Below are 21,488 nucleotides of genomic sequence, written 5' to 3' on the forward strand. Positions count from 1 at the left end.
TCAATAGTATGTATCTGCCTTAAATCTAAATACGTATCTTTGATATCAATAAGAAGTCTGTATTCTACACACCCCAAATTGACAATCCTAAATAATCAGATTGAATTTGGTCATTGTGACATTTGTGACATCTGACAATTTAATTTTGTAACCTACAAGCGGCTCATCTTCAACCGAATTGTTTTTATTTATCTCTACATACTTTAAGCGATTTGAATTTATGAATGTAATAAAATGACGGAGAAATCTGTGCTACCCCCGAAGTTCTCAGAAGGACCTCACGGACTAGGTATATCATAAAAATACTTTATATTGATTACACAACCCTGCTTATCTTTAAAACAATAATATTGCATTCCAGGTGATCCCAACGACAGGACTCTTAGAAAAGTAGAAGTAGAAGTGTTGATCCCAAAGTTAATGAGAGAAAAAGCGAAGTCAGAAAAATGTATCAAGGAAGTAGCTGATTTTACAGAGTGCTGCAAGAACTCTTCGGTTTTTATGGTTGTAACTTGTAGGGACCAGAACTCTGCTCTAAAATCGTGTCTTTCCAACTGGTATCAAAATGAGGACTTTAAAAAAATATGCACACAAGAATATTTAGATCAAAGAAGTGAATATAGAGAAACAGGAAAAAAGAAACCTATGAAAAGGGCTTAAGTGTGGAGAATGTTAGAATAAAAGTATAGTTAGTCTATGTCATCATTTATTGTTACTGGAATGTTCCTATTAAGCAGAATTTCTCGCACACTGTATTCACTTAAGTCTTGAGGCAGTTGAAGATGCAATTTGTCGGACTTTATCACTTCTGTTATCAAAATTTTCTGAAAAATAAAGTCACTGTTAATCAAATAATTCTTACTTTTTGGCAGCAGTAACATCAAAATATTGCATTTTTAATTTATATATTATTGTACTTGTTAAAGGTTATTGGATGCAATTAGAGTTATTAAAAATTGTATGTAGTTTAATTTTACCTTTGATGTAGTATTAGAAACTCTAACATGGCCATGTATAGATGTCCAATCAAAGCAATTGTCATTAAATCTAATGACAACTATATATTCTGCATGATCTACCTCTGGTCCGTCTTTATATAATACTGAAACAAGAAATGCGAGATTCAAAAAAAAAAAAAAACAAAGACAAGTTCACAACATTATACATACAATCATTCTGTTTTAATTTTAAAAAAATAGTTTTAAACTACTTAAAAATTTTGTTATGAATATGCCCTATGCTTTTCTAATAAAAATGACAAATAAATATAAATGTTTGTACGTAAACTAAGAAAACACCAAATCAAAATTAGACCCTTATAGAGATAATAATGGTTTTTTTTCAAAAACGTGGGTATATTTTGATTTTTAGCACACAATTATTTATAATACAAAAAGTTAAATTAAAATTTCTATGATAAATAAAGTATTATATTATAATATAATTTAATAATAATAAATAAAACAAGACATCACATAAACTTACAATAATCACCACCAAACTTGATTCCTGGTTTCATAATATACCCTTTTGACCTAAAGTAGTGATACACAACATACTTCTCAACAAAATTACGATCATTATCACTGAACAGCTTCCAACTATCTTCTATGCTTAGTGCGTGATCACCATTCACTACTTGTAAGCACCCTAAACCGTACATCAAGAAGAATGCTTCTTGAGCTGTCAACATCAACTTCTCTTCCAATTTTGTTTTGTTCAAACAACATTTTGGTTTTAAGTTGGCGAAGTAATTGTCGTCCTCAGATTCACTGTTTGGAACAACAACGACAATGTTATCTTTGTTGTTCAACGAAGTCATAGTCCTTTCACTCATATCATCAGAATCACTGTTACTCTCATCACTAGACACTAAATCGATTACATCCTTTTTGGACCTGCTCCTTGCATCTTTCATTATGTCGGAGGTAAGTTCTTCTACCTCTCTCATGAATAGATCTGCCTCAGACAAGAAGTGACGTTGGGTGTATTTGTTGAACCATTGGCTCCGCTTGAGGTATTGCCTCCGTCTTAGAATGGGAAGCTGGTCGTTTTCTGCAGCAATGGGCCTGGACCGTGACGCACTGCCTTTCCCAAAGCAGCCCATGTGATACAGCACTCCTAATGCTTCATCAGGCCTCACTTCAACACCAACACCATTATAGTGCCCAGTGAAAACAACATTAACGGAACCATCTAAAGGAAAACGTAGTGGAGTATCCACTTCCATACAAGACACATCATTTTGATCATCTTTTTGGTCTTGTTGACAGTTACTTTCTTCTTGCACAGTAGTCATGTCAAAGAATGTAACTGGCCACTTCCCAAAAATTATTTATAGCTATTCGTGTCACGGTTCCAATAGCGTATTATCTGTAACACGAAAAGTCAAGTTGTGACTTAAAAATAAGGATTATGAATCAAGAAACAAAATTCCAGCGCTGTAATCGTAAAATACCCATAAAATATAAATAAACATGGAATATCTAGCAAAAGTAAGAGACACAGACACCGATAGATACAACCGTAAGTAACTTACTCGTTTCGTTTGAAATAACGCGGGGAAGTTTCATTTACATCTTTCATCCATTAACAACATTAGTCACTTAGATGTAATAAAAAATACCACATTATCAAGATTAAATAAAGAAATGCTATGCTATGCTATTGCTAGACTAGAAACCCACTATGCAATGTTATTATTGCTAAATTCCTTAGAATCGGAAATTAACTTTTATCGTAACAGCACAATGTGCTCAGCACAGTAATTTCTTGTGTTTTCGCAATATACTGTATTGGACTATTGCCTATTGTAATCATATTAATTCGGATTTAATTGTATAATGCTATTGTTTATTTTTCAATAATTTGATAGGCGTCTTACTTCTTAGCGATTTTGGTGAATGATTGATTATTGAAAGTGTGAAGATTGAATGAAATCGTAAGGCGTAAATTGAGTATACAATTTATTTCATTCAAATTTTTAATGAAACAAAGAGTAAGAGTAGGTATAAAGATTATAAAAGTTTGCTCTTGTTCCTATTTATCATGAAGTTATAGGTAAATATGGAGAACACACTTCGAATACCTACTTGAAGCAAAACCTATGTATCACCATCTCGCTCTCTGTGGGCAGACCCTCTCTGTCTAAGTAGGGTAACCTTTATTTATTTTGGCACATAGGGCCAATGTTGCCACATTACCGAATCCTTAAGAAATGGGATTATAATTCGTTGAATTGCCAACCCAGATATGCATACGTGACCTACGATTTTGGGATTTTCAATTGAACTAATCATAGTTCAAGTATTTATTTAAAGGTAAATTATTTGACAGTGTTTAACTTCTGGTTAGGCTAGTGTGGTGACTAATTCTAAGAATTTTCTAGGAGATTTAAAGAAGAAGATAGCAATACTATAGTCCACACTAGAAAGAGAGGTTGGCCCACAGAAAGCGGGATGGAGATACGTAGGTATTTGCCTCAAGATTTTGTTCTAAGTGTGGCCTCCATATTTACCTATAACTTCATGCTATTTATGTATGCACTTATATTTATATAATCTGTGTATGAAAGTATCTAATGTATCTTATTTATATAAAGTTTATATTAGTTCTATAATAACATTTAAATACTACTAATAATTGAAGTTTATAATTAACTAAAACATATACAAATAAATACAGAACAACGACGAATATTTATTTATTTTTAAACGAAACCTAAGTGACATTTCATTATTGTCGAATTATACAGTGCCGACAACTTAACCACTAATATCGTCCTCTCTTTCTTTCCAGCCATGAAAATATACATTAGAGAAGGTAAGGTATAGTTCATTTACATATAGCCAACTTCACTATCTATAGTCACAAGACCTCTCAGCTGAGGCCGCTGTCGCAAAATTCTGTTTTCTGAAAAATTATTGCCTCTAGAATCGATCTTATTTGTGAGGGGTATATTTTTCTTATATTTTGCTAGCCGAAATGGCTAACCTAAGCGATGAAAATGTGAGCAAGCTGATGGGTGACGAAAAAATCGGTAAGTACTTCGAGATAAATGTTGTAAATTGAGTCTGAAAATTGTATCTGAACCACCCTTTTTGTACTTGTAATTTGCGTTTCAGATATGATTGCTGCCACCAGCGTCTTGCAAATCAGGGCCAGTGAGATTCGCCAGACTCAAATTAACTGGCAATCGTATCTGCAGTGAGTATTGATTCATGAGCTTATCTTGCCAGTGGGATGCTGTAACTGGTTAATAAACTGGTGGTAGTTAAATATATTTTAGAAGTTAAGTTGAGATTTAAATGTGCAGTGTAAATTTACTAGTAAGAAATCCTTGGAAGCTGACCTTTGAAGTTCACTAAGTCCTGAAGTATATTCCGTTTTAAAAACTAAATTGATATTATCTTTTTTACTAACACATATCTAGAAAAAAGCTTTTAAAAGGCTGTATATTTTTCAATCATACAAAAATTAAGGATGACAGTGTTTAAACTGATCAGCACCAAATCTGTCAGTGTTATCATTATCAGTAAATAGCTATTGTTAATCATTAATAAATATGATAATATCTAGTGTGCCAAATTACTATAATGCTCTCACATTTTTTCCCCTCTTTGGCATAAAATTTTGCTAAATTATCAGACATTTAGGGGTAATAAATTAAGAAATATATTTAATAATTAATACATTATTAAGCTACTAGAGATATATCAAAATGGTTTATTTCAATATAGAAGCTTTTTTAATAAGTAAGCCTGTTTCTCAAAAATAGTCTCAAAAGTAATATAATTAAAAACTGTATTTATATATTTTTTGATGAAATGAAGCTGGAAGGCTATAAAGATCTTGATATATTATTTAAATCTTATGAATTTTTAATACAGCACTGAAATAGTATAGAACAATCCTTGCAACTCATAAGTATCCTAAACCTGAAGACATTTACTGCCTGCTAGAAATTGTAAATTTTCCATATTTTATAGGCAAAATTTGCATAGACTGAAAAGAAGTGAACATAATTAAGTGTAAGCCAAATGGTCGACACTTTAAGCTGTGTGAGGCTTAAACAAGCCAATGTACTTTATACCAGTTTCATTGGCTCACAGGTCCCAAATGATCACCCAGCGTGATCACGACTTCATCGTGAACTTGGACCAGCGCGGGCAGAAGGACTTGCCAGACAAGAACCCCGAGGCTTGTGCTGATGTGTTCCTGAACCTCCTCACGCACATCAGCAAGGACAACACTATCCAATATGTCCTTGTGTTGATTGATGATATTCTTTCGGTAAGTTACGAAAAGTTATGGGCTAAGCTTTTAAGCTAAAATTTTTGCTAACAGACTGAGTAGAAATTTGATAATTTGAGCCTACGTAAATTTTAATTTTCGAACTGGTAGGCAAAAATTGTTTGAGATTTATTAATAAAAACAGGTGTACATAAGTTGAGTTTGATTAATTCAATAAATTTTGTTAGGAGCGGTTTGATTACTTTATGACATCATAAATAATAAAATCATAGGTTTATTTAATACAAGAAATTTTGGTTTTTCATGAATGGATTAATGGATTGTTATGTCTATAGCACCAACATAAAAAAGCATTCATCTCTAAACACCTTATAATAAGCTATTTGTGTCAATTGTAATAATGTTGGCCATCCTTCCAGGAAGACAAATCTAGGGTAAAGATATTCCGTAACTCGCGACACGGTAACATCTGGCAGCCGTTCTTGAATCTGCTGAACCGCCAGGACGAGTTTGTACAGCATATGACCGCTCGGATCATCGCCAAGCTCGCTTGCTGGCACCCACAACTCATGGACAAGAGCGACTTGAATTTCTATCTGTCGTGGCTCAAGGACCAACTGAAAATGAACGTAAGTCCCACTAAGCAAACATTTTGAAACAAAATGAAATAATTCAGGTTTTCAAAGCATGACGATTTATTTAATAGCATGTAAAGTTTTAAAATATGAATTGGATTGATTTTTTTTAATAAAGTGTTGATTTTATAATGTAAATGAAATATTAAACATTAATTATTAATGCTTTGCAATCATGTATTAACATTTAGAGTAGGTACAATCATTTGTATTTTATTCATACATAAGTATTTTATAGTTTAGGTTGATATTAGGTTTGCAATGTGTATATCATAAATGGATCGCATGTATCATTATAAATAGTGAACAAATATAGATATTTTGCATCATGTATTCTACTGAAAATGCATGTTGACCAAAAATCCCTACTTTTTGGCTTCAGAATGTTTCTGATGGTGAAATGATAAAAATGACCAATGATAATTGTCATTATTTCAATATGGATGAATCTATGAAATCTTCAAAAAGAACAGCTATTTCTCAATATGCATTTTCATCTGAACATTTTTTTTTATTTTGAAATGTATATATAGTATTTGAGCATGCTATAAATATGATGTATATTGCTGAATTAGGAGTTGCCTTCTATATCACTACAGTTCGATAAAATCAGCATTCAAATATTCACTTGTAAATACTAACATAACTAATAAAATACATTATCGACGAAAACATCTGTATATCCGAACACCAGTATATTATGCGCGAATTCTAACTCGTTGAATGTTTTCAAGAACAATCGTAAAGATCGGTGTGTACACTTACCAATAAGAATACATAAAACACAGCAAAAGATACAATTACATTTATCAATAAAACTAAATTAAACATACATGATAAATTGTTATATGCCTAAGGAATAGGCACTTATTTGTAAGTTATGTAATCCTTACATAATATACAAATATTATATGCACATAAAACTGGATACACATGACTACCTTAATTATATTATAAATATACTGTACATTTTACAGTAAAATTATACAGTTCATAATTATACTGTACACATTAAAAATAAACCTAATGACAACGCGCGAATTTCGTAAACTGGTTTATACTTACTACTTTACGTGCCTTAGAAGAATCTACAATTTAAAAGATAATTGTCATAGTAGGTATATAAAATATACAATATAAAAGAATCTTTAATCAGCTCAAGTCAATAGGAACAACGACCATTGCGTATAACACTTATAACACATTGTTGTGATCATCATGCAACACGCATCGTTGGGGCATTGCGGAGGTGCTTGCATTCTCATTGAGAGGTTTGTTTTCTGGTAAGGCGGAGAAAATGTCTGCCGACTTAGAGCATGCCGAGCAGGTTATGTTGGCGCATGAGAAAATGAATTTCGCCGATAAACCAATCAAACACCACAAGAACAGGGACGCAGCTGAGATTAACGAAAAGTATTCAAGCCTTTACAGTTCTTTCGACGAACTGAAATCTCATGAGGATTACTCACTCGGCCTGCACAAGGTATATCTTTTATAGATGTCGCCGCTACATGTCCAAGTGCATGTAACAATGTCAAGAGTAACTAACATCAATGTGAAATACTTCAAGTTTCTTAGAATAAGTTATAGTTTATTGTTAACCACCGCTGTTTTGCATGCTTCTGTTAACACTCCTAATAATATCAGAGTTTGTTGTTTACACTATGCTTCATATGCCGAGTACTTGCAATGTGATAAATGATGTGCTTACAATAATTGCATTATTATGCTAATAAGTGTAGAACCCTATGTGGTGCGAGCGCGGCATTAACATTATATACTGCAGTGTATATTGCCACCTATTTACCGGATAATGTCAGTGTTGACGTTGTTATTTTGGGTGTGGTAAAACAAGCAAACCCAGTAACATCTATTCGATATTATAGATAATATCTGACTTTAAGTAAGGCATCATAATAGATGTTACTGGGTTTGCTTGTTTTACCACACCCAAAATAACAACGTCACTTACGTTACTTACAGATGTTCACCTCAAGTATCCCTACTTCCCATTAAAACTTATTTAATATAAAATAAATAAACAGTAATTTATACATAAATCTTATTCTCTATAAAGCTTTAAATAATTTTCAGCTTTTCCGAAATTAATCTGTCTTTGGGTTCGTACACAAAACTGCGATGCGACGTCGCATCGCAAAAATCTGCGAGCTCCCTCGACGCATCGCAAGAACTTGCGAATTGATTCGCATCGCACAGTGGTTGTTGTTGTTGGTCACCCTGAGAGACGCTACGCCGCACGATATCGCATCGCAGCAATTCGCATCGCAATTTTCTGCGTTGCGAATTCGTATCGCGTCGCATCGCAGTTTTGTGTTCGAGCCCTTTGTTGGGATTGTCTAATTTGTTTATAATTATTGGCATTATCATAGATATAAAAACAATATAAGTTATTAATTAAGTTCATACTGAGCTATTTTATAATATCCGACAACCATGTAAAAAATCGTTGCAACATATTTTTGTATTTATTTTTACTTACATTGTAAGATAAGCTTTCATACATTCATTGTATATACCATAACCTAGCTGCTACAATAAACACGTATGTAACACATACCTACAGTTTAAAACAAGATTGCGCAGTTTATTTTGCACAAAACCAAGATAAAAATAAAATAAGAGTTAATATTATTTAATGATTTCCATACATTTAAAGAAATCGATTTAGATCAAATAACGCCCTTACATGAAATTCTTGCTTCAACTACTTTTTAAATTAGCTTAAATCATAGCATAGCATAGCATCATCAAAGTTTATTATAGATAAATTATATTATAGTCGATGAAAAAAGTATGTACCTACAATGCAAAAATTGCTATTATAGACTTGGAAATTTATTTTCTGTTTTTTCTTAATTATTCAGAATAACTACATAATATAATGAGTCTTTGTAAAATATAAGTTACATTATGTACTATACAATACAAGCTAGAGTGAGTAGCTTAAGTAATGTCGCAAACACAAATAAACTGTGATTTCATCTTCCCATACTGAAATGTGCGTCACTAATCTCCTGAACTATGTATAGGATATACAAGATATACCTCGTAGTATAATGTGCAAGATTTGCGTAAGTCCACCTATTTCGTCAGAAGTCTGTACTACGAGTATATTGAAAAAAAATTATAAAGTAATAATTGTTGTGGTGTCATTGGTCTGTTTTAGAACAACGACTACATTCCGTCGGTGGCGCGCTGCCTGCAAATGATGCTCCGTATCGACGAGTACCGTTTCGCGTTCCTGTCCGTGGACGGTATCTCCACCCTGCTGTCCATCCTCACTTCCAGGGTCAACTTCCAGGTAAGCATAAAGAGATATACAGGGTGAATTTTTCAAACGGGCCTTCAGATTTTGATCCTTATAAGCAACACTATCAGATAGTGGAATAATATAGGGTGCATTTTTTTCCAAAATGAACTCGTTCGATTCCCGGCTAAGGAAAAAAATATTTAAAAAAACTAATGATGCAGTTTTAGTTTTTATCAAAATCGGCCTCGTAACTCCTTTCAGCATTTTTCGCTAATCCTTATAGTTTCGGATTTGGCCCTGAAGGCCCGTTTTAAAAATTCACCCTGTATATATACATCGGATTGAACGCATACATTTATCATGACTTTGAAGGTTGAACTTTGAACCCTTTGTGGTTCGACTCCGCCTCACGCACTCTCACTTCACGCACCTCTGATTTTTAAAATATGTGCGCATTAGAAATTAATTATCACTTGCTTAAACGAGAAAGGAAAACATCGTGAGGAAACCTGCATACCTGAGAAATGTTTAAAAAGAAAGTTTTCCAAAGTATGTGAAGTTTACCAATTCGCACTTGGCCAGCGCGGTGGACTATGGCCTAATCCTTCTCATTCTGAGACGAGCCCGTTCCCAGCAGTGGGACATTAATGGGTTGATGATGATGATTTGATCCTCAGGTCCAATACCAGCTGGTGTTCTGCCTGTGGGTGCTGACTTTCAACCCACTGTTAGCTGAGAAGATGAACAAGTTCAACGCCATTCCGATCCTCGCGGACATCCTGAGCGACTCCGTCAAGGAGAAGGTGACGCGCATCGTGCTCGCCGTATTCAGGAACTTGATCGAGAAACCTGAAGACCACCAGGTATGACATACCAAGTTTTTTTTAAAATGTTTGGATTGAAAAGAATATGGACCACAAACTATTAAAAATGTTTAGTAAAGTTAAATAGTAACAATTTTAAAGGAATACATGTAGCATAGAATCTTGCAGTCTGATCGCAGCGAATCATTAACTTCTATAATGATCTCCAAAGATACAGAAATTCTATCTGTTATATCTGAAGACTAAAGAAAATGAATCGATTATCATATTTTGTGTTATTCAAGACATTCAAACTACCGCATGATTTTTTTAAATCTATTTGAAATTTAATATAAATATAAATAGCAGTTTTTACGCGCAATAAATTTTGCATGTAAACACGCATAAATACTAAAATAGCCCACCTTAATACATATATCTTTATTTGTGGTTTATTGCAAACAAATCCTACTTACATTGGTATTGATTCAAAATAATTTCTTACTTTCTGAGTTCTTTTCTAACATCAAAATGTATCTACCTGAAATTAAGATCAAGGATAAATCTTTTGCATGTCATAGTACCTCGATTACCGCGTCACGCTACTAATAAATTTTCATAAACACTATTTATCATATTAGGTTGCCAAGGAGCACTGCATCGCCATGGTCCAATGCAAGGTGTTGAAGCAACTGTCGATCCTCGAGCAGAAGCGCTCCGACGACGAGGACATCATGAACGACGTGGACTTCCTGAACGAGCGCCTGCAAGCCTCTGTCCAGGACCTGAGCTCCTTTGACCAGTACGCTACTGAAGTGAAGAGCGGACGGTGAGTTGGGTTTTTTTTTTTTATATTTGAGCCTAACGATAAAGCAGACGTGCTACCTGGTGGAAAGTAGTCAATGTTGCCTATGAACATTTGCATTACCATACGAGTCGCCAATGCATCGCTGGCTTTGAAGGAGAGCTCTTTTTGCACCTTTTTTTGATGAGCCCCATGTCATAGCGCTCCAGGAATACCTCAAGAAGAAGTTCATTCCACATCTTGCACATTCGTGGCAAGGAAGGAGGTTGTGCTGAAGTATTTGGTAGTGGGACATTGCATGGTTTTGAATCTGTAACAGACTGAGCTCGTCGGAGACCTGGGGCGGAAATGAGAATTGAATGAGTTTCGGGCCGGAAAGTCGAATGAGACCACCAGTCTAAGAAGTAGATCTAATTTTACAAGCTTTACAATTGTCTACAAGATCCCTTGTGTGTGGGTGTGTTTGGGTATCAAACACAACATAAGAATGTCAATGACTCTTTTAAAGATAAACAGTCTGTAACACAGAGGTCTTTGTTATATTTTAAATTATTGTACTGTGTGAGATTATACACAATGTTAAAAATACTCGACAATTATGAAAGGTACAATTGTGAGAGTATGGTAAAATAATCAAACATACAATAACTTGTTATTGTTTAGCGTTAACTAATAAATTATACAATATTGTATTTGATAATTGTTTGTAAAATGTGTTAAATATATTTTGTAAAAAATAGGAACTTCACTATCTTTTTTTATAATATACGAGTAGCAGACGAGCATGCAATCCACCTGTTGGTAAGTGGCTACTGCCTCCCATGGACATCTGTATGCAGCTCCAGATAAGATTAGATATTCCTACCTGATGTCGGTCACAGGTGCCCCTGAGGACTAAGCTGGAACGCCTCGAAAAAATAAGTCTCCTGTACCACATCCTTCAAACCAGAACATAGCAGCGCTTAACTTAACACTGCTGTTATGAGGCAGAAATAGGTGTAGCGGTGGTACCGAAGTCGAACCACAAAGGCTTCTATCACCTTCCAATAAATATAATTATCGTTATTAACAGCCTGGAGTGGTCCCCCGTGCACAAGTCTGCGAAGTTCTGGCGCGAGAACGCCGCGCGGCTGAACGAGCGCGGGCAGGAGCTGCTGCGCACGCTCGTGCACCTGCTGGAGAAGAGCCGCGACCCCGTCGTGCTCGCGGTCGCCTGCTACGACGTCGGCGAGTACGTGCGCCACTACCCGCGCGGCAAGCAGTCAGTATACAATGCTCTTTTGTGGTGTTACGTTGTGATGTGTGAAGTACGTGTGTTAGGTGCTTGTATGCGTTGTCCCTGTAGTCCTGGGAGTAGAATAGGGCTACGGTATCCCCTGCCTGTCGTAAGAGGCGACTAAAAGGGGGCTTCCGGGGTTGCAGGCGGCAAGAGTGGGAGCTCGAACCGTCCAGCAAGCGATCCCGGGAAGGGCGGCGGTATGTGTGGTCGCATACCGTCGTAAACACTACATGGTGAGGGAGGAGCAAAAACTGCTCCCCCAGCCTGAACGGGGCATCGCGCTTGGAGGATTCCGGTTGTGTTGCGTCGGAGATCCCGGAGTTCTCTACCACGCGTTGAGGACGGCCACCGGGGGGGTTTTGGTGCGGTAAACATCCCACATAACCCGGCGTCGCTCCCACGTCGTCGAGTACCTTTTGAAGGTTTCCCCCTCGTAAACCAAAAAAGAAAAAAAAAGTCCTTGTATGCGTGTGTGTGTGTGTGTGTGCGCGCGCGCGCGCGCGTGCGTAGATTTGTGTGTCCCGTATACGGGCCCTACTACGCGCAAGTAGTCAGTATTTAATGTTCTTTTGTGTTATTGTGTTGTGGAGTGTTGTTAAGTACGAGTGAGTGTGTGTGCGTTCGTGAGCTTGTGTTTGTCCCGTGTACGTGCGGCACTACCCGCGCGGCAAGCCAGTATACATGCTGTTATTTTATATTGTTATGTTGTGGTGTGTTAAGTAAGAGTATGTGTGTGGGCGTAAATGCGTGCATTCGTGCCACCTCTACACGCGTGTGTGCTTGTGCGTATGATGCGTGCGTGCTTATATGGGTGCGTACATGTGACCATTACGTTGTGTTGTTAAGTACGTGTTGTCCGTGTGTGTAAGTATATGAGAGCGTGCGTGCGTGCGTTTGTGTCGCATAAACGCATGTATGCTTGGACGTCTGAATGTATATTTTTATATCATGTATGTACGACATGTTTGCGTGTATGGGTTCTTGCATGTGACCGTATCTACGTATATATGGACGTATCTGGTCTTCTATCTCCGGAATTACTCGTCATTAAAAAAATAAGGTATTGTTGAAACTGTTTCGTGATCCTATGGGGTTTAAGAAAATCTAAATAATATCCGATGTGATAATTAATTGATATAATCTTCCAATCCTTAAATTACTGTTCCAAGTTTATTAGAAACCGAATTAAATTTTTGTTGTTTTCTACTGCCAAAGGACCATCGAGCAGCTGGGCGGTAAGCAGCGCGTGATGTACCTTCTCAGCCACGAAGACCCCAACGTGCGCTACGAGGCCCTCCTCGCGGTGCAGAAACTTATGGTCCACAATTGGTAAGTATGCTTCTAATGTTACAATACAGAACAAATCATATTTTCATTTACAATAAAAATCATATTTTCGCAAAAATTTGCATTGTGAATTAGTTAGTGGTGATTTTCATCATAAAATAATCATAATAATTTAAATTGCAATAATATAATAAGTGTTAAAAGGTATTGAGATCGATTATTTAATAAAAAAAAAAACAATTTGTAGAAAAAATAATAATAAAAGCATGGGCTTATATAGGAAATTTGTTTACAGGGAATACCTTGGAAAGCAGTTGGAGAAAGAACAGATCGACAAGCAAGCCGGCGGTACCGCTGTGGGCGCTAAGGCTTAAAGCAAGCACATGTTAAAGTATTTTACGTTGTTATTATTGTTGGTTTAGACACTGGGCCTCTGATTGCAGTTACTGTAGCGGTTTATAAGCGCCATGTTCGATAAGTATTACATTATTGTATATAAGATGCCATGTTCTTCGATGTCACACTGCACTAATGTTGGCCTTATTTATAATAGTGACGTTATTGTAAATACGTTGAAATTCAAATTAACTATTTATATTTCATAGTCAATATTTACGTGAAAAATTGTTATTTATTCAACCAATATCTATAGTATTGTCACAATTGGCTATATTATTTAAATTGTAACACATTCCTAGTATGAAATATTAATATTGTTATGGAAATGAAACATTTATTATAAGTAAGAAGTTCTATATTATGCTCTGAAGTTCTTTATATTATCCAAATTTGAAAGTTGTAGCAGTGATAGAAAATTTGAAATATGTAACAGTCACTGATTAAAGTTTGAAAAATACACAACGTCGTATTTATTTATTTCCTTTTGATCTTTACACATACTTTTGAACGTAAATAATAATTTATAATTCATGCTTATAAATTAAAAAAAAATAGCTGAGGCATCCCATCCTCTCCCCTTGTCACTTCAAAGTTTTCTTTTTCGCTGGACAAATTTTAGAGACTACCGAACCTTTTTTTCGCTGATTCCAAATTCTTATTGTTCTGTGGAATACGCCATTGCAAAAATAAATTTGAATGGAAATGTTTCGAGTCCTTTTAGGCTTTCTGTTCTTGGTTACGTTTATTACCTTAATAATTAAACAAAATACATGTTACTTAGCACGAAATAAAAAACACTATTACGTATCTTACGTAGCATTAAGTTAAATGTCGATAAAATATATAATCGATCGAAGTTTCCCGTTTCTCAGGTTGTTTCGCCAACCTAGCAACACTGAGATCGATAGTGGCGTTAGCTGCGCTGCGTCTTTTATAAAGTTTAATGGCATATATTGTTTATATTATGTTCTGTGAGAGAAAATAATTAATACCTTTTTATAATATTATTATACATCTAAAATATGTAATGAAAACACATGCATGTATTTTCAGTTGTTTAAATTTATAGTTTTAAAATTCGTCAATGATTACGACACTGTCAAAGTGTCAAATATGATGTTATCTGTATTCTGTGTCATGTGTGTCATGTGTGTCAATGTTATGTCACTAATGACATTTCGGATGTAATCGTAGGGTTTGTTTAGATTTACTCTGGCTTTTAATTCTAAATAAAAACAACAATAATGGAAGATGTACTCGTTTTGAAAGATTATAAAACCGTGCCCGATATTGTCCATGAATATGCACCAACTTTAAAATTTGGTCATATACCCTTAGTAATTGATAATGGTAAGTAAACAATGACAAAATATATTCAAAAATATAATTTTGTTTATATTCTTTCTTAATCGTTTTCGTCTTTGTAGGCTCTTACCAATGTAGAGTCGGATGGTCAATATATGACGAGCCTCATTTAATATTTAAGAACTTAATAGCGAGACCAAGGAAAGATAGATGTAAGAAAGATGCAGAACCGCCGGTGACCCCTCCGATTCAAATAGGGAACGATATTATTAATATAGAAGCTGTACGGTAAGAGCTTAATACTAACTATAATGTATTGTGAGAGACTTGTTTGGTTTTTAACAATTGCCTTATAACTGGAGTGTATAGCAGCAAACTTATTTGAAAGAAGTGTAAAGTCAGACTTACTCATTTGAAGCAGCTGCACTCTCATCTCAGAATAAATGAACAATCTGTGAGAACTTGAGTAGCATCCCTTTTTTATATGAAGGAAACTTAATGATATGGAAGGTAACTAAGTGTGTTTACATGTAATAATACACATGCAGCATATTATTAGAAATCCATAAGTCTTTAATAATCTTTTTTTATTGTTTTGAACTTTATACAGGCTATAAATAATTTTAATTAATAAAATCGTTTTTACAGATTCCAGCTCAAAACACAATTTGACAAAAATGTTGTCACCCATTTTGAAGTGCAGGAACAAGTATGTGATTACATTTTTTCACATCTGGGAATAGACAATGAGGGCTGTGTGCCCCATCCCATTGTTATGACCGAGGCCTTTGTCACTCCTAATTATTGTAGACAATGTATGTATTATGAATAATATTTTTTTTTATAATCATTACATTTACAGATAAAATAGATAAGTTATTCTCTCTATAAGATACTCTTATTCTTGCCATTTCTATATGGGAGTCTGTAATTTTGTATGTTTATTTGTTTACATTTTCGTGACTTAAATAATTATTTAATATGCATGTTTGTAGCCATGAAATTTTTATCATGAACTTGGTTATGGGGTATTTTTGATGTCAAAAAAATTGTGCTGGTCTGGAAAAAGTATACAGAACATAGCTGAATCATACTGCAAATTATTTAAGAGTACTTTTATATTTACCTTCATAGCATTGTAATGTAATAGAATTTCATCTTTTTATCATATGACCAATAAATTTGTTATTCTTTCAGTGATGTCAGAACTACTCTTCGATATATAATATAGCTGTACTGCAAATATTATATATAGTATGCTGCAAATTATTTAAGAGTACTTTTATATTTACCTTCATAGCATCGTAATGTAATAGAATTTCATCTTTGTCATATGAAAAATACATTTGTTATTCTTTCAGTGATGTCAGAACTACTCTTTGAAGGTTACGGAGTACCAGCAGTGAGCTATGGAGTGGACTCACTGTTCAGTTTGTACAAGAATGACATTGGGGATTCAGCACTCATTGTCAACTGTGGCTACCATACTATACACATCATACCTGTGATCAGGGGTCAAGTTATTAGTGAACATGCTAGAAGAATCAATTTGGGTAACTTAGACTTTTATATATCTTCACAAAATACTCATTGTTTCAACCCTAAATAAAGCTATAAATAATGAATAAAGTATTCTTATGTATGTATAATTTTAATAAGTCATATTGATTAGGATACCTATTCAAGAATTATAAATTAAAAAAAATACTGTTATGTTCTTAATTCTGAGTGCTGTTATTAACTTATTTAATTACTCTTACACAAGTAATTAAATAAGTCAATAACATGCACAACTTGAATAAAATCTTATAACTTTCTAGATAACAGTTCATGATTTGACAATTATAAAATAATCTCATTCGATTTTGTCCTAAATAGAAATATGAAAAAATAATAAAGCTATCCTAAATTTGCAGGTGGCAGTGAAATAATAAGCTATTTACACAAGTTACTCCAATTGAAGTATCCTGTTCACGTGAATGCTATCACAATGTCGAGAATAGAGGAGATATTGCATGAACATTGTTCCATTGCATTGGACTATCAGGAGGAAATTAGAAAGTGGGCAAATCCCGATTATTATGAAGCCAATGTGAAGAGAATTCAGCTACCATTTGTACAGTCAGCCAGCTCATCTGGATTAACAGGTATTGCTGTAAATTACAAGTACTTATTTGTTTGTATAGTTGTTTGTAGCGATTCTATATACATATTTTCATCTTCATTCTATAATATTTGGACCCGATATTAATAGTGAAGTTAACAAGAATAAAGAAAGATATTGCTATCCTGACTTTATCTTCAACTATTTTTTAATCGTAATGAACATAAATAATTGTACTGTAAATCATTTAATTTTTCAGTGAAGGTACTGGTAAAATTATTGAATTTATATTTGTAAATTATGTATTTATATTTTTAACAATTAATATTATTTGATCTTCATAGATTTCTCTGATTCTATTCTGTATTTAGCTGTGTACTTGTTTACAATTTGCAATATGTTTGTTTCAAAGCTGAACAGCAAAAGGAACGCAAAAAGGAAATGGCGCGGCGGTTATTAGAGATTAACGCAAGAAAGAGGGAAGAGAGACTAGCTGAAGATGAGGAACAAATAAGTCAGTTGCTAGCCATTCAGGTATTCAATATTCAGTTCAATCATTTAAAATCATTAAATTAATGTGTCATAAATTATGAATAAATGAAGTAAGAATAACATTCAATGTATTCAATACTATATAAAAAATAAAATACTTACTTACTTATATAGTAGATATTTTTAAATAACATGTAAATAAGTATCATGAATAAGTTATGTTTATGCTACAGGACATGTTAGAAGACGGTGAAAATATCGATGAATGTAATGAAGCAATCAAAGGATTTGACATTAAAAGCTACACTGATCTTCAGGTAAAATAATAAAATTATTTAAGACATACAAATTGTATTTGTACGATTGCTTCTCCTAAAGGGAACATCTTGCTTATATTATAATGTTTAAAATAAAAAATATTTTCATGAAATTAAGTCAAATAAAATCGTATTAAGTTTAATAAAATCCTAAATTTAAGGTATGTTACTTTAAAATATTTTATGTTTAAAACAACTTTTCAAAAAAGAGTGTAATATAACCTTTACAAAAAAATGGATTTTTGAATTAATTTTGAAATCAATTAATATAAAATATATTTTTCACAGAGACAAATAACAAATATAAACGCACGAATCGAGAAGAATAAACAACGTATAGCGGCAGCGGCGAATGCTGAAGAAAACTTGGAGACTCGTCCCACTGGCCGTATGCAGCCACCTTCTGATCCTGAGGCCTTCAAGATTTGGCTTGAAGATACGCGAGCTAAGGTATGGTCATTCATAATAAAAATATGAATTTCTTATTATACATTATTGAATTAAATACATATCAGTAAATACTTAAAAAATAAGATTGCAGATTGTAAATCCATAATACTGTTGAAAATGGTATATTAGATGACAGGAAGCGGACAAGATTATAAATTGTATTTTAAAAAAATAAATAAATACAGTATTTATAAAGCAAGAACAAGCAAGTATTTATAAAGAAGAATTGTATTCGAATGAGAAATAAATGTCTTAAACCATAAGAACTGGTAATGTGAGCCCATATTAGATTGTCAAATCTATGTCCAATACTCATCCAAAAAGCGCTTGCCAAGGATGTCTTTTTAAGTTTTTTCTTAAATATTAATATGTGATAGTAATCAAAGTTTGTTCATAGATTCGTAGCGAAAAAACAGTTTTTTTCTTTTTTCAGGTCTAGCACTGGTAGACCAGTGTCTACCAGTGCTAGACCTTTTTGGGCCTTTTTTCTAACATCCATTGCCATTTCACTACGGAGCACGGGTCTCCCTCTCAGAGTACGAAGGGCTTAGCCCGCAGTCCACCTCGCTCGTAAAATGCGATTTGATAGAGGTTCATTACTTGGTATTTTTTATAATATAGAAATAGCAGATGAGCATGTCGTCTACCTGATGGTAAGTGGCTACTGCCGCTCATGGATATCTGTAATCAACCCCAGATAGGATTAGATATTCCTGTCTGAGGTTGGCCACAGATGCGATGCTACCTTTGGTGACTAAGTTGGAACGCCTCGGAAAAGTACGTCTCCCATACCACACCCTTCAAAACGGAACACAGCAGCGCCTAACACTGCTGTTATTAGTCCGAAATAGGTGTAGGTGGTGTAGATAGTCGAACCACAAAGGGTTCTACCACCTTCAAATTCAATTTAAACGCTTCCTTCAATTACAAGGCGGTGAGATATCTATACTTATCTATGTCTAAAAATGGGGATAAATAACTGTGATCTCGTGTCCCAGTACCGCGACATAGCGGCGCGTCGCGAGGCGCGGCGGGCGCGGCGCGCGGCGGCGCTGCGGCGGCGCACGGCGGCGGCGGCCGAGCGCATGCGCGTCATCTCGCGCCTCGCCGCCGCCGGGGACGACTTCGGCAACCAGGACTCCGACTGGGACGTGTATAAGAGGTACGCAACACACTAACAGTTACCATTAATATAGACGAGTGTTTATAAAGAATAGCAGTTAATGCCCTCGATGGTGCTTTTTGATATAGGTGACAAAACTTCTACCGCCCAACATGTCGGAATCAACACAACGTAATGACACGTATTAAGAGCGCTCATATGTAAATATTGAATGAAGGAATATCGAACATTAAAAAAGCTTAAACTCGTGTGGATAAGGACTAATATTTTTAAAGTGAAAACTTCTTAAGCGTTTAAACAAATTCTGCTTGGAAATAAAACATCCTGTATTTTTTTCTTCACCTTTTTCGTTTTGATATCTATATTTATTTATTCACTGTTAGTGCTCAATGAGATCCCGTTACCATTACTTTCAGCTAAATTTATTGTTATTTCTCATTAATCTGCTTGCCCCACTTTGAAGACAAATTGCAAAAATTGTTTTTTCTGATTAACAGTATAAGCCGTGAAGCAGATTCAGATTCAGAGGCGGATGGAGAGCGTTTGTTAGAGTTAGAAGAGGCACTGCGTGAATACGAACCGCAGCAATCATCCAATCAACATCATCAGCTCCACCTTGCCATTGAGCCTTTTAGGTAATCTTAAGGCATTATAGCTTTGCTTAGTACAGCATAGTGCCAAAGTAGTAAATACTTTATAAATAACAAATTGTGATAATACTACTGCGTCGTAAATGAAATAGAACAAAGACACATAAATACACACATACATACAAACAACCAGAAATACAAACTTTGGATTTGTGTGTAGCAATTACAACCAGGAAATCGTTTTTAATAGAGTTAATGCTTGTAAAATCAATTTCAACTATAAATTGTGTTGTTCAATATGATTTACATTAATATAATAGTTTATTATTAATATAATATTTTTTTCAGAGCTGCTGAGCTCATGTTTCAGCCGTCAATGATGGGAAATCTCGAAGCCGGCTTGGCAGAGAGTATGGAATATGTTTTCAAGCACTTCAGTCCAGAGGATCAGTTGTTGTTAGCCAATAATGTGTTTATCACGGGCGGCTGCTCGCAATTTCCAGGTAATGGTAGCATTTGTAGCTCTTACGTACTACTTTTACAAAGTAAAATATGGTTATAAATAAAATATGTTTTATAATTTGTATGTATGTATGCTTTTAAGAAAGAGTCATTTATGTAATCCCTTGATAACACCAATATTATCAAAAGATCTGAAACTAAACAGCTTAGAGACGCCGAATTATAGCACATCTTTATTACGAATTACTATTATGGTGTGAATTGTTTAAAAACTGTTTGGTATTTACTGCATTATGTTCGGTCAATTTATTTATGACACTGATTATTATTATTTTGTTATTAAAAAGAAGTACAATAATTTTAAATATTATTTTGTAGGACTCAAAGAACGATTAGAAAGGGAACTGCTCGAAATGAGGCCATTCCAGTCAACTCACAAGGTAGTGATGGCCAATAACGCAAATCTAGACGCTTGGTATGGCGCAAGGGATTTCGCCGGGAGCAACGAGTTTGAGAACTGGTGTATTTCAAAGGAGGACTACTATGAAATGGGCGGAGAATATTTGAAGGAGCACCATGCAAGTAATAAATACTATAAGAGCCCTGCGCCGATCGTGGATAACACACTCGCACCCGCCGGTGACGCTAATGTTGTCAAAGAAGAAATTGTCGTGGACTGTTGAATAAATGTACGAGTAACCTAATTTTATATTGTATAATGTATGTCATTTAAGAATCAATAAAATATTAACAGAACCTCGTTCCATTCTTTTCACTAGTTCCCGAAAACTTTCTGAAGATTTTTTTTTTTTTTATAATATAAGAGTAGCAGACGAGCATGCAGTCCACCTGATGGTAAGTGGCTACTGCCGCCCATGGACATCTGTAATCAACCCAGATAGGATTAGATATT

General features: G+C 34.7%; 4 protein-coding genes across 8 annotated transcripts; 3 read left to right on the forward strand and 1 right to left on the reverse strand.

The window, feature by feature from the left end:
* Positions 1-138: 138 nt before the first annotated feature.
* Positions 139-2,872, reverse strand: Tsen2 (tRNA splicing endonuclease subunit 2). Of its 2 annotated transcripts, none has more exons than XM_073089032.1 (4): positions 2,688-2,872; positions 1,486-2,373; positions 978-1,102; positions 139-824 (listed from the first exon to the last, which is right to left on the reverse strand). In XM_073089032.1, the coding sequence occupies exons 2-4, from the start codon at positions 2,297-2,299 to the stop codon at positions 690-692; spliced, it is 1,074 nt and encodes a 357-aa protein (XP_072945133.1). In that variant the 5' UTR covers positions 2,300-2,373; positions 2,688-2,872; the 3' UTR covers positions 139-689. The 2 variants fall into 2 exon arrangements, with proteins under 2 accessions (XP_072945133.1, XP_072945132.1); XM_073089031.1 differs by having other exon boundaries at positions 2,540-2,872.
* On the forward strand, positions 150-958 carry Cmc1 (protein). Its single transcript, XM_073089034.1, has 2 exons — positions 150-289; positions 362-958. The coding sequence occupies exons 1-2, from the start codon at positions 235-237 to the stop codon at positions 658-660; spliced, it is 354 nt and encodes a 117-aa protein (XP_072945135.1). The 5' UTR covers positions 150-234; the 3' UTR covers positions 661-958.
* Positions 2,388-14,194, forward strand: VhaSFD (V-type proton ATPase subunit VhaSFD). 4 transcript variants are annotated; one of them, XM_073089026.1, is made up of 12 exons: positions 2,393-2,526; positions 3,799-3,822; positions 4,125-4,206; positions 5,112-5,292; positions 5,673-5,882; positions 7,177-7,371; positions 9,076-9,210; positions 9,837-10,022; positions 10,604-10,791; positions 11,840-12,028; positions 13,262-13,375; positions 13,629-14,194. In XM_073089026.1, exons 1-12 carry the CDS (start codon positions 2,478-2,480, stop codon positions 13,705-13,707), a joined length of 1,632 nt encoding a protein of 543 aa, XP_072945127.1. In that variant the 5' UTR covers positions 2,393-2,477; the 3' UTR covers positions 13,708-14,194. The 4 variants fall into 4 exon arrangements, with proteins under 4 accessions (XP_072945130.1, XP_072945127.1, XP_072945129.1 ...); XM_073089029.1 differs by lacking the exon at positions 7,177-7,371 and having other exon boundaries at positions 2,388-2,526; XM_073089028.1 differs by lacking the exons at positions 2,393-2,526; positions 3,799-3,822 and adding an exon at positions 3,853-4,039.
* A 703-nt stretch (positions 14,195-14,897) lies between these two features.
* Positions 14,898-21,336, forward strand: Arp5 (Actin-related protein 5). The gene is made up of 12 exons (XM_073088706.1): positions 14,898-15,082; positions 15,160-15,325; positions 15,686-15,852; positions 16,399-16,590; positions 16,954-17,184; positions 17,554-17,675; positions 17,867-17,950; positions 18,239-18,400; positions 19,399-19,562; positions 20,021-20,158; positions 20,462-20,616; positions 20,954-21,336. Exons 1-12 carry the CDS (start codon positions 14,977-14,979, stop codon positions 21,256-21,258), a joined length of 1,992 nt encoding a protein of 663 aa, XP_072944807.1. The 5' UTR covers positions 14,898-14,976; the 3' UTR covers positions 21,259-21,336.
* The last annotated feature ends 152 nt before the right edge of the window (positions 21,337-21,488 follow it).

Source organism: Epargyreus clarus, unplaced genomic scaffold, assembly GCF_041222505.1.
Source record: "Epargyreus clarus isolate Ecla_fem2 unplaced genomic scaffold, WU_Ecla_fem_2.2 ptg000027l, whole genome shotgun sequence".
Classification (NCBI taxonomy): Eukaryota; Metazoa; Arthropoda; class Insecta; order Lepidoptera; family Hesperiidae; genus Epargyreus; species Epargyreus clarus.

Coding starts and splice junctions, on each gene's coding strand:
- Cmc1 (XM_073089034.1), top strand. CDS start 235: ATGACGGAGAAATCTGTGCTACCCCCGAAGTTCTCAGAAGGACCTCAC. Junction 290..361: donor AGAAGGACCTCACGGACTAG/GTATATCATAAA, acceptor ATTGCATTCCAG/GTGATCCCAACGACAGGACT.
- Tsen2 (XM_073089032.1), bottom strand. CDS start 2,299: ATGACTACTGTGCAAGAAGAAAGTAACTGTCAACAAGACCAAAAAGAT. Junction 1,103..1,485: donor CAAGTTTGGTGGTGATTATT/GTAAGTTTATGT, acceptor TTCTTGTTTCAG/TATTATATAAAGACGGACCA. Junction 825..977: donor TTTCTAATACTACATCAAAG/GTAAAATTAAAC, acceptor TTTATTTTTCAG/AAAATTTTGATAACAGAAGT.
- VhaSFD (XM_073089026.1), top strand. CDS start 2,478: ATGGAATATCTAGCAAAAGTAAGAGACACAGACACCGATAGATACAAC. Junction 9,211..9,836: donor CTTCCAGGGTCAACTTCCAG/GTAAGCATAAAG, acceptor TTTGATCCTCAG/GTCCAATACCAGCTGGTGTT. Junction 13,376..13,628: donor AAACTTATGGTCCACAATTG/GTAAGTATGCTT, acceptor ATTTGTTTACAG/GGAATACCTTGGAAAGCAGT.
- Arp5 (XM_073088706.1), top strand. CDS start 14,977: ATGGAAGATGTACTCGTTTTGAAAGATTATAAAACCGTGCCCGATATT. Junction 16,591..16,953: donor TGCTAGAAGAATCAATTTGG/GTAACTTAGACT, acceptor CTAAATTTGCAG/GTGGCAGTGAAATAATAAGC. Junction 19,563..20,020: donor GACTGGGACGTGTATAAGAG/GTACGCAACACA, acceptor TCTGATTAACAG/TATAAGCCGTGAAGCAGATT.